Genomic DNA, 15,255 nt, shown 5'->3' with positions numbered 1-15,255 from the left:
TACAATCCACTCTGTAAGCAAACCTCATCACCCTGGAATACCCAATTACAAGACATTCTCTTGAACCAAATATCCTTCCCTGCACTCCAAATTTCCTAGTACCTGTTTTACATTATCTTTTCAAAATGGTTTACTTATTGCTGCATGTTTCATGTTTTTCTGTAATTCATTAAAATAGGTTTACTGCTATTCTAACAAAAGGCCTCAAACCAGCTTAGGGGCACATAAATATACAAATGACCGTAACACAACAAAACTTAAAACAGCAACAGATTCCATGATATAATATATATTTTCATTCTTCCCCAAAGCACAATGTGGGTCCTCTGAAAAAGGAGCTCCACAATAGTAAAGATGCACTGGTATGTCTTAGAAGTCAGCGCCTGCAGTTGATTTGATTCATTTTGACAGCTTGAGATGTGTATACAAGATTGAACAATTTTAAAGCCTTTTTAAGGACTCAATAGTACTGGCACAAAATAGTATCCAAGCTTTTGAGTTTCCCAGAACTCTTGCAAGCCAGCTATTAAGCAAAGGTGACAAAAGTATGATAGTTTGTGTTCTAGGGAACTTAAGCTTGTTCCTGATTTTGAACTACCACCTGTAATTTGATTAAATAGTGTAATAAATATGTTGCTAAGCTCCAATTGTTACACCTGTGTTGACACATTTTAATTAAAATCAACAGAATTGAAGTACCTCTAACTGGCTTGACAGGTGCATGAACTGGAACTGCTCTGATGCCTGGAAACCAGCAGCTGGCACTTAGGAATTTTACATATCTTGAGCCAGATCAAAATATTGTGCCAGGAGATGGGGCTATTGTAGAACATGCTCACAATTTGCGTGTAGTGAGGAATTTGTGTTTTGTACTTCAATTTCAGTGGAGCTAAGTTAAATACTGTAAGTGATCTCATGAAACAACTAGAAATGGGATGGGTAGCATAAAACTGTGTTTTCTTTTTGTTGGTAGGGATGGTAGGTCCAGCTCTTAGCGATGTTCCTATCCCTTTAAAGTTCATTCAAACCAAAATTTTCATCTGCATAGCATTTCTAGTCACTGCAACTGCATGTACATGAAATGATAGCTTTGGGTGAAATCATTTCTGAGCAGCTCTTAATAATAATAATAATATTTATTATTTGTACCCCGCCCATCTGGCTGGATTTCCCCAGCCACTCTGGGCGGCTTCCAACAGAAATCAAATACAAAAATATCAAACATTAAAAACTTCCCTAAAAAGGGCTGCCTTCAGGTTTTTTCTGAATGTCAGGTAGTTGTTTATTTCCCTGACCTGTGATGGGAGGGCGTTCCACAGGGCGGGCGCCACTACCGAGAAGGCCCTCTGCCTGGTTCCCTGTAGTTTTGCTTCTCGCAGTGAGGGAACCGACAGAAGGTCCTCGGCGCTGGATCTCTGTGTCCGGGCTGAATGATGGGGGTGGAGACGCTCCTTCAGGTATACAGGAGTCCTCTCAGCTTGGTAACCTCTTGTCCCCCATTTAAAAGTACAATTTTAATACTCTTGTTAATGTAGCACAAGCAATAAAACAGCAAACCACCAAGATGAAGTACTCGCTACTATTTAGTTCAGCAAAAAGAGGCTGGTTAGATTTGTGTTCTTGCCTCACTTTGATAATTGACTTTGGGGGCAATACCAGCCTTACTGTATAATACCAACTGCAGTATGATAGTGCTAGATTTATAGAGAAACAGCCTGGCCCTGGTCCTGTGCTGTTTATTTCACATTTCACTTCTGTATTAGCCAGCCATAGGCAAACTCCGGCCCTCCAGATGTTTCGGACTACAATTCCCATCATCCCTGACCACTGGTCCTGTTAGCTAGGAGTGATGGGAACTGTAGTCCCCAACAACAGGAGGGCCAGAATTTGCCTATGCCTGGCTATAAGCAGACCAACATTTTGGCAACACAACAGTTTTAATTTAGTTCCAACTGCTGGAATTGAACAGCATGTTTATAGCAACTTGTTAGCTGTTAAAACAAATATTCCATATTCTTCTCTCCAATTATTAATTCTGTCTAGATACCATTTCACTATTAGGGCAGATTCAGAAACCTCCATGAGTGCAGCTTTATTACCATAACTTGAAATTTTGCCAAATTCAGCCTGCTAACAATAAATCAAGGTGAGGGCTGCTGAGCTGGCAGCATGTACCTCATTTCAGATCTGGAGATAAGCAGATCAAGCAAAGGAGCAGGAATAGCACACACAAATTCCTGAAAAAGGCAAAACAAAATAAAAATTGGTATCTGAAGAAGTGTGCATGCACACGAAAGCTCATACCAAGAACAAACTTAGTTGGTCTCTAAGGTGCTACTGGAAGGATTTTTTTTTTTTTTTTACTATGGCAGACCAACACGGCTACCTACCTGTAACTGAAAAAGGCAGTTGACAGTAAGCTGCTTTAAAAAAAAAGCATCCTGAAAAACAGGGTTAATGCTCTATACACCCATTCCTGACCTCTATTTGACCAACAAGTAATGACAAATATTTTGCTTGAAGAGAGGTTAGCATGCAAACATACCAAATCCTCTAAAGTAGTGGCTTTCATATCTTCACAAAGCCCTGTCCAGACTCATCATGGAACCCGCAGCAGAGGGAGACTGGAAAAGGTTTGCACCGAGTTTATGGAGGGTAGTAGCCATGCCTGTTGGGCATCATCACCAGAAATGAAAGTGCCCCCAGATCAGCAACAGAAAACATGCAGTTTTTCGAAGTACATTTGTCATTACTGATCTCACTGGGAAATCCTAGGAATCCTTAGAACTCACTTTGAAAAATACTTTTCTACACCAAAAGAAATCTGTGATAAGAAAACAAATTGAAAAAGCAACTCCTGCCTTTTGTAGAAGTAATGCAGTCACTTCAGTGGTCAGTATTCCAAATCAGAAAAATGAAAGGCTGATAGCTTAAGCTAAACATACTACTTACAGATGCTTCATTAAATGATGGCAAATTATTAACTGGAGCACATCTTATACTGTATCTTGCTCTCTTCAAAATAGTTTCCAAATCAGATTCAAAATATGTTGAAATTCATGGTGGCCTTGAGAAGCTCCTTTAATCTGGAAATATTATTTATCTTAATTAAATTCTTCACTTCTCGAGAAGTTTGGCTAGGCAGATATAGCAGGAAGAAAAATGGTGTACACACAAATAAGACAGTGACGTTAGCCAAGGGTTTTGTAAAAAAAAAAAAAAAAAAAAAAGTTGTGTTCACACTTGCCTTGGTAAATTTAAGCATATATACCACTTCCTTTGTTTATAATACATGAAATTGACATGGAATTTTGTTTTACTTGACAAGTTTTTATACTTAAAAACACTAGCCTCAGCAGCTAGAGTCCATGGCTAAAGATTATACAGCATCAGCATAAGCAAAGCTCAAAGAAGAATAAGTTACAGCTTTTGGTTCCCACAATTCTTCCCCAACTTGGAAATAAATCATGACAAATACTCCAAACTTTTCCTTCCACCTTCAAAGAGTTCTTGTGAAACTTCAAGAGGTTAGTATATCATAGGCCCAAGGTAAAGGATTTGTCTACTTTTTCATTGCTCTGATGGTGGGGAAGGTACTGAAAACAAGCACACATTAAGATTATTATATAGAATGGGGCTAAAGCTGACCAGGGCATTGGTCATCTAAAGGCTATAAATGAATTAATAAATTGGAGGTGTAGGTGTGTGTGTGTGTGCGTGCGTGTGAGATGAGTTTAGGTACATAAATGGTTAAAAGTGCCATCTTTCCTTGTCCCTGATTAATGGTTAGTTAAGGGCTAATTGTGCCATTGGCTTCAATAATAAGGAGCCAAAATAAGTCATCTTTGAACTTTCACAAGTAATTGAACAACTGCAGCTCTAGAGAAATAACTTGTTTACATCTCTTATGTTTATAACAAAGCTTTTAAAGAAAATATGTTACAGATTTTTAACTGCAAACAAAAATTCACATACAAATACAACTGCTTAGACCTTACACACAGATGTCTACAGGGTTAAAGCTCTTCTAAATTGTAAAAACAAAAACAAAAAAACTTGGATGCATATTTCCCCCACCAGATAATCTCGTTGTGCTGAAGTGAGAGTGACTAACATACAGTAGGTGATCTATAATATGATGATGATATTCAAACTACCAGTACATATGAAAACTAGTAATTTAGACCCATATACTGCTTCTGAAGTGTTGTATCTATTTCAGCTATGCCGGTCAGTTGTGACTGCTGATATTACCTAACCCCAGTCTACTTACACAACTTAAATCCTGCTGAAAAGTCCTCAAGTGTTTTAGGTATGTGTCCAGGTAGATTAGGGAAATAAGAACTGACAGGAAATTCTATTGCTAAAAGAAATTAACTCTCAACAGTGTTCCAGCAATACTGAATGTAAAACAGCTGGGGATAAAAGTGTAAAGTTATGTTCTACAGATTGCTTTAATGACAAAACTAAAGTGGATTAAAATGCTGTCTTAAAATCTAAGAGTGACCCTTACTTAAAAATACAACATGAAGATCTTCTAGCATTTAAAGTAAAGCTTTAAACCAAAATATGGATACATGCTTCTACTGGTTGGTTTGTGTGTGGCTTTCTTTTCCTTTTAAGGGATTATGGGAAATATTGAAACCAAAACTAAAGCAGGATAAAAGTACAATCATCATTTTGGTAATGCCTTTTTCTGCTGATATTCTTTATCGGTCTCAAATTGACAAAGAAACATTAACAAGCACTGGTCAAGACTCATGATTAAGACAACAATCAAAATATTGATTTACCTTTTTCCTAATATTTATACACATGTAAGACCAATGTCTAGGAGTGGAACAGGCCACAGGGAAATTACACAAAGTTTCAAAACAGGACTATAGAGCTAAACTACCACAGCCAGAAGTCTGACTTTATGGATGTTTAAAATACTAAATGACTTTTTGCAGTAGTCTTTTCAGGTTCTATGCTGAATAGAAAGCCAGAGTATATCAATGTATAGCAAGTTACTCCCCTTCTATAAAAGTAGCCTTAAGGAGACAAAGTAGGAGCTGGAAGTCTTGAGCACAGCAGCATTTAATTTAAATGGATTAAAGAGACAGTAACCTTTCTTCTGTCTTCATATAAGAATAGTTGTAAAAGAAAATTCTTAAAAAGGTACCACTTCCAATGTCTTTATTTTCCATAACCTTGTGAAATTAATTGCACGAAGCTACAAAATTAGCAAATGCTTTGAAATCTGTATACAAAACATAAATTACCTCTACTTTTAAACTCAGTTTTCTTGTGCACCACTTAGAAACTTTTAAAAGTGGCACCCAAAATAGCCATACACCACTCTAAAAAAGGAAACTGTTCCTTTAATATCATACCCTCCCATTTCTCCCAACACTCAGCTCTCAATACACAACTAGTCATCATGTTCACGGACATTTCCAAGGTGAGATTTCATGTTCCGTTCCCATAACTTCTGGTTGTCAGAAAACCCATGCTTTCCTTTGTTGAAAGAATTTGGTCCTGCTGAAGTTGGAGTATCCCTGTGACAACAGAACAAAAAGCAAGTAGCCAACTTTTAAGTTTCATATTAATAGTTTAGAAGTCCAGGTGCACATGCTAACCTGTTAACATGCAGTAGGAACCTTCTTAAGTTTGCTGTGCAGAAAAGTTAACACCACCATATCTTTCATTGTGAGGAAACCATACAGACAAATTCAAAAGATGCCTCTCTAGAACTACTCCCACACAATGGGAGGAAATGTAGTGCAGAAATGTCTTCTATGCAGCTACAAAGCAGCAGTTGAACCTGGGAATACTATGCAGTAGACACACACACACACACACTTTGAATATGTTGAATATTAAAACCCCAATATATTAATATTGCTTGTGAGTCTAGAACTAGATGGACCATGACCCTTAGAGTCAGTATATAATAAAAGTTGTATCTGCATATTGAACAGTCACAGACTGTTCAGTGTGCTAAGATGCTTTTTCCAGATTAGCTTCTATAAACTCTCAGGCTTTGGGTCATTATGATCCAGAGATATTACATAACTTTTAAAAATACTGTACTGAAAGACATAACCTGAGCGGGGTGAAAAGTTGGTATGAGACAGAAGAGACAAGACAGGATGGGATGAGACGATCCCATATAGCAGGCACGTCCATCAGGTAGATCGTGATCTACTGGTAGATCACTGGACGTCTGCGGTAGATCACTGGTACATCATTGGCTCCCCCCCAAAGAAGCTGAACAACTGTGGCTCCCCTAAAAAAGCTCAACATTTTACCTCCTCCCAAGGGAATAGATCACTGCCAGTTTTTAACTCTGAGTAGATTGCAGTCTCTTGGGAGTTGGCCACCCCTGCCATATAGTTTTGGCCATAACTAGAAAAACCATGAAAGGTTTTGAAATGATGTTGCAGAAAGCAAAACTACAAAAGCTACTATATAGAACATCTTTCTGCCACCCCACCTTTTCCTAAAATAACAAGCAAGTGCAACGCTACCTTCCAATGTTCTTCATGCGCATTTTAGCTTCTGGTGGCATCTCTTCAGGTTCACTCTATTTTCAAACAGAACATGAACATAAGAAAATACTTACAAATTCTAATCAGTAGGAGTAAAATTGTGGCATATGAAATAATGAACATGTTACAAGCCTTCTAAATTCATGTTTAGACTTAATAACTTTATATTTACATTCAGAACAAAGCAGGCAGTTGCAGCTGTATATCTAGAGGGATGAGATCTGAGCCAGGGAGAAGTATGCGTGTTTTTCTGACACATGCCCCCTTCCATGAGCCTTTTTTTAATTCTCAAATTAAAATTCAAGGTTCTATCACCAATACTGCCAAAGACAAAAACCAAAACAGATCCAAGTTCCCCACCCAAATAACAAATAACATTTACATTTCTCTCATCTGCCTACTGCCAGCTCTATTAAGAAGCAAAGATAACAGACTCAAATTCAAGTCAGAGGGACGATTGGTTTCACACACCAGGGGGCAGTAGTAACGTGTTTGTAAAACACATAAATAAAAAAACCACTCCAAGTTTGAAAAAAGGCGAAGGCTTTAGATTTGTACAGTATTATCAGAAACAGGGAAAGTGTCAAATTTTAAGGACAGCTTGGCAACGAAGATTGATACCTAACTATGGTGCCTGCTGGCACAGCTGCTTTCTGCTCTCACAAATGGGCCTACCCCTTCTTCTCTTCTCTGCAAGCCCCCTGCTGTGTCCCAAAATGTGTCCCCTCCAGAGCAAGGGCTGCAGGAAGAAGGGGGAGGGGAAATCACTGACACAATATTGGACCTCATGCCAGTGTTTAAATTATTTGAAATTCAAATTTCAAAGGACATTTACACATTTCAGATTTTAGCATAATCCCATGGCAGTTTGTTGTATTGGACTAGTAGCATATGATATTTTCTCTTTCCTGCACCCATACTTGTCCTGGTCAGAGAACACTACAGTGGTGCCCCGCTAGACGAATGCCTCACTAGACGAAAAACTCGCTAGACGAACGGCATTCGTCTAGCGGAAGCTGCCCCGCTAGACGAAAAAGTCAATGGGGCTTCTTCGCAAGACGAAAAAACCGCTAGACGAAAAAATTCGTAGAACGAATTATTTTCGTCTAGCGGGGCACCACAGTATACTTCTCCATTCTAAGAAAATATATTTACTTACATCTTCATCTTCATTGAAGATTGCTGCTACAGAAAGTGTTTTTGGAGCTAGGGTTGGAGTAGGCTCTTTAGGTTTCTGAAAGAGAACAAAGACAGCATTTGTTTTTTGTCCTATGTTGTGAGGTTTTTTGTTTTGTTATACGTATTTGTGGTTCTCCCCAAATCTACCTGGAAATGCCCATTAGCCACTGAAAGGTGGAATATTTTAGAAAACAACAATAAGCCCCTTAAGTTCTTTATATGCTTATCAATTGATATTTGTACCTTTAACCAAGGCTCATGTATTGTGAGTATATTTATTGATAAAATATTAACTAGTGTAGCTATCTTTTACCAGTGTAGCTAACCCAGCAGTATTTTGCTATGTACTCAGTGCTGCATAACACCTAAGTCAGAACAAAAGTCAGCAACTTCAAAAGATTTTTTTCAAGCAAACACCACACCCACCAATAGTTCCAGAATTTAATCCCCTTGCAGCAGTGCATTATTATAAATGTTTATGGATAAATTAATATTGAAATAAATAGCTTTAGCTTTATTTTTTAATGCTTAACTAGCATCCTACCCCAAAAAGCACACTACAAATTTATAATTCACAAGAAATTGTGAATAGGTGTATGTCAATCTGAACTTTTTCTATGGTTTATTACTGTTGCGCATGGCATGCGTAAGAAGGTTAACATAACCTCATCTCAAATGTGACCTGGAAGGCATCAGGAGACATCCTGAGCTCCTCATTCCTTTTGTAAAGATCATCATATGTAAATCTAATGAAAATATTATTAAGCAAATAAGCAAAATGGGAAATAGACAGGAAACTAGGATGAATTATTAGCACATTAGAATGATTGGAATTAAAGGAATTGCTTATCTCAAAGCCCACTTTTCTCCTCCATTAGAATTAATTGCCTAAAATTAATACAAAATCCATAGATTTTCAATTGTTAGTTAGCTTTTGAAGCCCCAAACAAGAACTTACTCGGCGTTCTTAAAGAGCCAACACATGCTCCAACTGTGTATACCTGGACAGGCATAATCTACACCGCTTCTATTTATTGACCTGCCAGTAATGTGGGTTCTGTGGCAAAATTGCCACGCTCACTTTTTGTAGATTTTTGAGACTAGTTAGTGATTCTTTCACTCTTTAAAGTGTGTAGGTATTGTAGGATTTGTTGCCTGTTTATCTATTCTGACACCTTCATTTCATATAATAAGCCAAGCTTTCTTTAATCTTTTTGTGTAAGAACTTCCTTTGGGCATAAGATTAAGTGTAAACACATAGTCATAACAGACGTACATAACTCTAGCAGAAGATCCTAAAACTCTTGGCAGTGTGTGTGTGAATACACGTGCATGCTGGAAACGCATGTGTGTTCAGATACATAGTTTGTTAACAGTTACAATATTTTAAATATTTATGGATCAATGAATATTGAAAGAAAAAGCTTTAAGTTTGTTTGTTTTTACTACTTAACAAGCATGCTACCTCAAAAAAGACACCACAACTTTATAATTCACAATAAAACATTCCAATAACTTACATTTGCTCCAAGCTTGATGGATATTGCAGGCGGTTTCTTTGCAACCTGTGTGCCAATGGCAAACCCAAACTTGGACATTTTGGCAGGAGCAGGCTTTGTGTCGGGGTCGTCAGTTTCTTCATCAGTTGCTGGCTTCTCCACACTGTGACTCGAACTTTCCCCTCCATTACTGGAAGAAACAGTCTTAGTTTTCACAGGTTTTTCTGCCTCTTCTTCAGGTCCTGGTGAAGTCGAAACAACTTACCAAGATGAGCTATTTTTACTGAGTGGACTGATGGGAGCAGCAACCTCATAAAGCACTGTTATGCAGAGGAGACTTTTGCACTTACAGTGTCAGCACCTCCACAACTGTTTATACAGAGCACACTGTAAGAACATAGACATATAGTGAAGGGAGCTCCAATCACGTGACTAACGCAGAACAAGATTCTTCAGTTACACAAAAAGAAATCAAAACAAGTCTTTAAAGCCGGAAGGCACCACTATTACTACTGCCAAGGGCAATTTAGATCAAGATAGAGCAAGTTATTAAAGCACACATCTTGATTGAATAATTTTAGAGGTCTTGCTTTGAACAACCCCAATTTATACTGATTACTGTATCCATCTTAGACTGTAGTTGTAACATTGATTTTTAAACCACAAATGCTTACATCGCAATAAAGTTCTTAAGGTGGAATCCAATTGGTGCATTTGTACTCATGTAACGGTTTTTGATCTAGCAGATCATAGATGCCTCTGCTAAGGAACAACAGAGGTGATATTTGTCTTTTTTTCTCCCTACAACAGTGCCCAGAAAAACTGGACACAGAAAATTGGGAGTCCTGCTGAAAAGCAAGGAAGGTGGTACAGGTGGAAATCAGCAAGAAATGTCTCCCCTCCTTTAATTTGCATAGGCATCTGCTAGAACAAAAGCCCTTCTGCAAGTACAAAGGCACTAACTGAATTCCATCCTTTGACTTTAAGAAGTTCAGTGAAAAAAAGCTTGACATCTTTTAAGAATATAGCACTTGTATTTATACAGCACTTTGTGGGTTCAAAGAAGGAAATCGTGATTAAAAATATGTGACCACCATAAAAAGTCTAAACTGACACATGACTTAGTTTTGATGCTGAGGGCAGAGAAAAAGAAGAGAAAATGGCTGCAGTCCTTGACAAATTCACAATCAGTGTGCAACTGTACTCAAATTACAGGGATTGTTACTCAAATTAGAGAATTGTTTAGGATAAAAAGCAGAGCTGACTTTACAACCAGTGTCTCTGACACTGTTCTGCCTCATACAGCTAATTTTTAAAGAAAAAACAAAAGGTACAAACAGCCCTGTACCTTTTAAAACACGTGTGGGCAGTTTTCAGACCCGGAAGATGGCATAACGGGCTTATGCGCACTCCACCAACACATGCAATATCCAGGAATTGAGCCCCTGCACAAATCGGGAGTTGCCTGTACTCAATTAACGGTTTTGACCATGCATTATATTTGAATACTACTGTGTTAAGGTGTTTTAACCAGCAAAAAAGGGAAGCCTGTCCATCTCTTATAATTCAATTCATTCATTATACTTAGTTAATTCCAAAATGTTACCTGGCTTTGTCTACAGTGGGAATTGTGTAATACTGCAGGTGGGTAGCCCCAATACTGAATCTTCATGTGCACTGGCTGACTTTATATAGATTATAGATTAATAGGGCACCTTCCTACGTTCTTATAAAAGGATTAAACAAATTCATGGAAGGTTATGAATGGCTACTAGTCACAATGGCTATGTTCTTTCACAACACTTGGAAGCAATATTCCTCTGGCTATCAGTTGCTGGGAATTGCAGGTGGTCAGAGCAGTGTTGCATTCAGGTCCTGCTTAAAGTCTTCTCATAAGCATCTGGATAGTCATTGAGAGACTAGGATACTGGACTAGATAGGCCTTTGGACTGATCCAGCAGGGCTCTTATGTGTTTAAGACATTAAAAGTTGTAGGTACATAGAGAAGATGGTTTCTAACACCTGCTTAACATTGTTCTGTCTCCCCAGGCATTTTTCATAACATTGATATCAGCTGTATGCACACATGCCTCTGTTCATAGTGTAATTTTGCTGGTTTCATTTTTATTTTATGGTACACTGCTCTGACATTTTTTAAAAAAATATGAAAGTCAATAAACATCCTTAAAAATACAGAAAGGTTGCATCCAAGCGATTTGTTAAGTTATCAAACTACCAGTAGTAAGCAGAATTCATCCTTTCAAATATAATGGACACATACACTCCTATTACTAGAAAAGTATAGAAAACTAATGCCAAATTGAGAATATGGGTATATGGTTGAACATGTTTAGTTGGAAACTAGCTTTTATTCCTAAAAATTGCCACGACTAAGTTTCAGAAGAAAGCAACTACTGTAGCATTATCCCTGTAAAGGAATAGTGTATGTTTGTAGTCAAACCCTGCACATGTCCAGCTACACGAAAGCCCCTGGAGTCCAGTATGACGTCTACAGAGGATTGCAGCCTTGGGGCAATGTTACGTGAAGTTTTGAAGGGACTGGGATTATTTACACGGGCGCCCATCTGCTTTACGAAACAGCTGCACTTCAGCAGCGCAATGTTTCAGGCCAAGATACTGCATATATTAGGCACTACGACGTTTCAGGCCAAGATACTTTATATATTAGGCACTACGACGTCTTCCACGAGGGGTTCTCCCTCCCGCCCAGCCACACGGACGGGGAAGAAGCGGAATTGTTAAAGATACAGATTAGAAAGCCGAGGCACCGGGAAATGCAGCATTCAGCAGCCCGGGTGGGGGGGGGGAGGGGATTTTGGTGAGTTTGCAGAACGACCTTCACCCACGGAAGCCACGGGGCGTCAGAAGCCGCGCGGGAGACGAGGCTGCGACTTGGCTCCCGTCTGAGGCAGCGAACTCGCCGCCGGTAAGCAGCCAAATCTCTCAAGGGCTCCTGGTGGTACCTGGAGCCCGCCGCCGCCCCCCCCCCCTCCGAAACCAGCCCTCGACCCTCTCCCGCCCAAACGCAGCCCCAAGCGCCCCCCCCCACACACTCCCGACCAAAGCTTCGCATAGCAACGCAGCGTGTTTACCTCCGTCAAGAAGCGGCCGCTTCAGCTTCACGTCGCCTCCTTTGCCGTCCGCCATTTTGCCCCACCTCCTCCTCCCCGCGGATGCGTCCACAGACTATGCGCAGCGGCGCCGCTCAAGCCCGCCCACGCCTCGCGCCGTCAGGGGGAGCAGAGAAGCGGCGGCTAGAGAAGCTCCAGCGTTCTCTCGACTCGCTCCGCTTCCGGGCGGAAGTGGGTGCAACTTCCGGCTTGGAGCGGCCGCTTCTTCTAGCAGTCGACGCAAGGGGATTGGTGTTCCTCGAACGCCTGTTGATTGGTCGTGACGTCGTCCCTCGCGCTTCGCTCTCCCCCCCCCCCGCACCCAGACACCCTCGATCGTTCAGGTCTGAGGACCGCTGTCATTTTCGGAGAATCGTCGTTGCAAAGGATCACGAGGGTCATCTAGTCCAACCCCCTGCAATGCAGGAATCTTTTTTTGCCCGCTGCGGGGCTCAAGCCCTGAGGTTAAAGAGTCTCATGCTCAACCGACTGAGCTGAATCAGGGCGAGGGAGTCTTCTTGACTCAAGAGCTTGAGGCCATCGGGTGAAATTGGCAGCGCATTCCGGAGGGATAAAAGTACTCGCCCGCGCACTAGTGATACGTGGGAAGGAGCTGCCAAAATATGGTTATGTCCGTCAGCTGAAGGTGGCTTTAAAGGGGGGCTCTTCACAACTGAGAGGGTGTGGTGGAGGACAGAATAAAAACCCCGGGAGGGCTGCTTGCCTTCCTGCTGGCATCCTATCTCAAGTTGCTGGACTAAGTGGACCTTAGGAGGCAAGAGTGTGCTGTCGGGTTGTGGTCTAGAGAAATGCATGTTCTAGTTACAACAGAGGTAGAATTTCTAGAAACTTGTTTTCGAAACCAGATTTTCATTGGGGGGGGGGAACCTGGCCACACACACTGAGGATAGTTGCTCAAATTCAGTGGTCTTGATACGGCACTTGTTGCAACTCCGATTGAAGTACCCATCAAGGATGTTTTGTGGAATCAGTTTCACCTTATGCAATCAGATGTGGAACAGGTGCTGGTGGCAATGTGTCCAACCATGTGCCCCCTCAAACCCTGTCCCTCCTAGCTTATTAAGTCTAGCAGTGGGAGAGGAGAGGAGGGGGTGGGCAAGGATCAGTAATGAGTCAAGCTGGTGAAGAAGCCAGGGCATCTCCCACTCCTGTGACCAACTCCCCTCCCAGAACCAGAAAAGGTATGAAGAGGGTGGAGCCAAGACAGGCACAGCAAGAAGTCTCAGACTCAGGAGATTTAGACAGCTGTAGACTTTCAGTCCCCACAGCTGCCTCATAGGGTAACGTTACCAGACATCCCCCCAGATTAACACATCAGTCCCCATACAAAATCCCTTGAAGTTAAAGTGTTCCCAGATTCATTGAAAAATATCTGGTAAACTTATCACAGGGGCAAGATATACCAGCAGGAGTTACTGTGCTCACTAGGCCTGGCCTCCTGACTCGACTGTTTCCCTGAGTAAAGAGTTAACTTCACTTATCCTCCTACACCAGAGTCCCAAGTAAGCTTAGCAGTCATGGGATAATGGGCCATGTGTTCTTCTGGATCAGTAATTGTTTAAGAAGCAGCAAATAAAAAAAAATGGCCCCCTCAAGCATCTATAAGTGACTGATGCTTTTTAACTGGTTCATAATGATCTGGAATTCAGGGTGAGAAGTGAAGTACAGTAGTACCTCGGGTTACAGACGTTTCAGGTTACAGACTCCGCTAACCCAGAAATAGTACCTCGGGTTAAGAACTTTGCTTCAGGATGAGAACAGAAATCATGCAGTGGCAACAGGAGGCCCCATTAGCTAAAGTGGTGCTTCAGGTTAAGAATGGACCTCTGGAACGAATTAAGTTCTTAACCAGAGGTACCACTGTAGTCACATCTGCTGGTGACATCAAATGGTTCGGGATGATAAAAGCAAAAACGGGATTTTGAGTTCCAAAAATGATCTCTCCAAATTGGGTGAATGGGTATCAAGAAAAACAATTCAATGTATGCAAGGCTAAAGTGATGCACATCAGGACAAAAAAATCCTTGCTCATAAGAGTGAATTGGTAAGAAAAGGTTTGGGGACAGCATAATGAAAATGTTGATTCATGCATAGCAGCTGTGAAAAAATGTGAATTCTGTATTAAGGTCATTAGGAAAGAAACTGAAAAGATGTATAAATTATCCAAGTTTCAGAAAGGTTTTGTCCCTCTGTCAAAATACCTGGAGTAATCTGATGAAACTGAATATGGGAAGATTCAGCAAAACAAAACAAAGTACTTCTTCATACAGCACATAAACTGGAATTTGCCATCAAACAATATATTAATGGCCACCAATTTGGATGGAGTTCATGGAGAATAAGGCTATTAATGCAATAAACACTATTTTACAAATAGTAAATATGGTATTGAAATATACTTTTCTTTATTCTTTTACTACTTTTCTTTGCATTTTTTCTTTTTCTTTATATTATTCTTTATGTATGGCTTGGTATTGATGTATTTACCGGTAATTTGCAATAAAAATTCAAAATGAAATTATTATTTTTTTAAAGGCTATTAATGGTGGCTTGTCAGGATGGATGTATACTACCTCTGTATGCCTCTGAACACCAGATGCTAGGGACCATGAATGGGGAGAGCTGCATTCATATTCTGCTTTTGGGCTTTCCATAGACATGTACTTGGCTATTAATGGGTCATTAATCTGATCCTGCAGGATCTTCTTATGTTCTTAGAATTGTTTTTCTATTGTATCTTTTGTTGTAATTATCAGTTGTTCAATGCTTGGGCGGCCCTTGGGCCGAAAAGCACCACATAAGCCACAATAATGATGATGGATCCAATTTGTTATTAACATTAAATATCCAGCTTTCTCTATATTTTAAAAAAGGCAACATAACTAACATAAA

The 15,255-nt window shown here is 40.2% G+C and overlaps 1 protein-coding gene across 1 annotated transcript; it reads right to left on the bottom strand.

Annotated features, from left to right (window-relative positions):
• Positions 1-5,161: 5,161 nt before the first annotated feature.
• PCNP (PEST proteolytic signal containing nuclear protein) lies at positions 5,162-12,488 on the bottom strand. The gene is made up of 5 exons (XM_033146661.1): positions 12,325-12,488; positions 9,233-9,453; positions 7,693-7,767; positions 6,513-6,568; positions 5,162-5,540 (listed from the first exon to the last, which is right to left on the bottom strand). Exons 1-5 carry the CDS (start codon positions 12,377-12,379, stop codon positions 5,414-5,416), a joined length of 534 nt encoding a protein of 177 aa, XP_033002552.1. The 5' UTR covers positions 12,380-12,488; the 3' UTR covers positions 5,162-5,413.
• Between the last annotated feature and the right edge of the window lie 2,767 nt (positions 12,489-15,255).

This window comes from Lacerta agilis, chromosome 4 (assembly GCF_009819535.1).
Source record: "Lacerta agilis isolate rLacAgi1 chromosome 4, rLacAgi1.pri, whole genome shotgun sequence".
Lineage (NCBI taxonomy): Eukaryota > Metazoa > Chordata > Lepidosauria > Squamata > Lacertidae > Lacerta > Lacerta agilis.
This window is presented reverse-complemented; position numbering and strand designations above follow the sequence as displayed.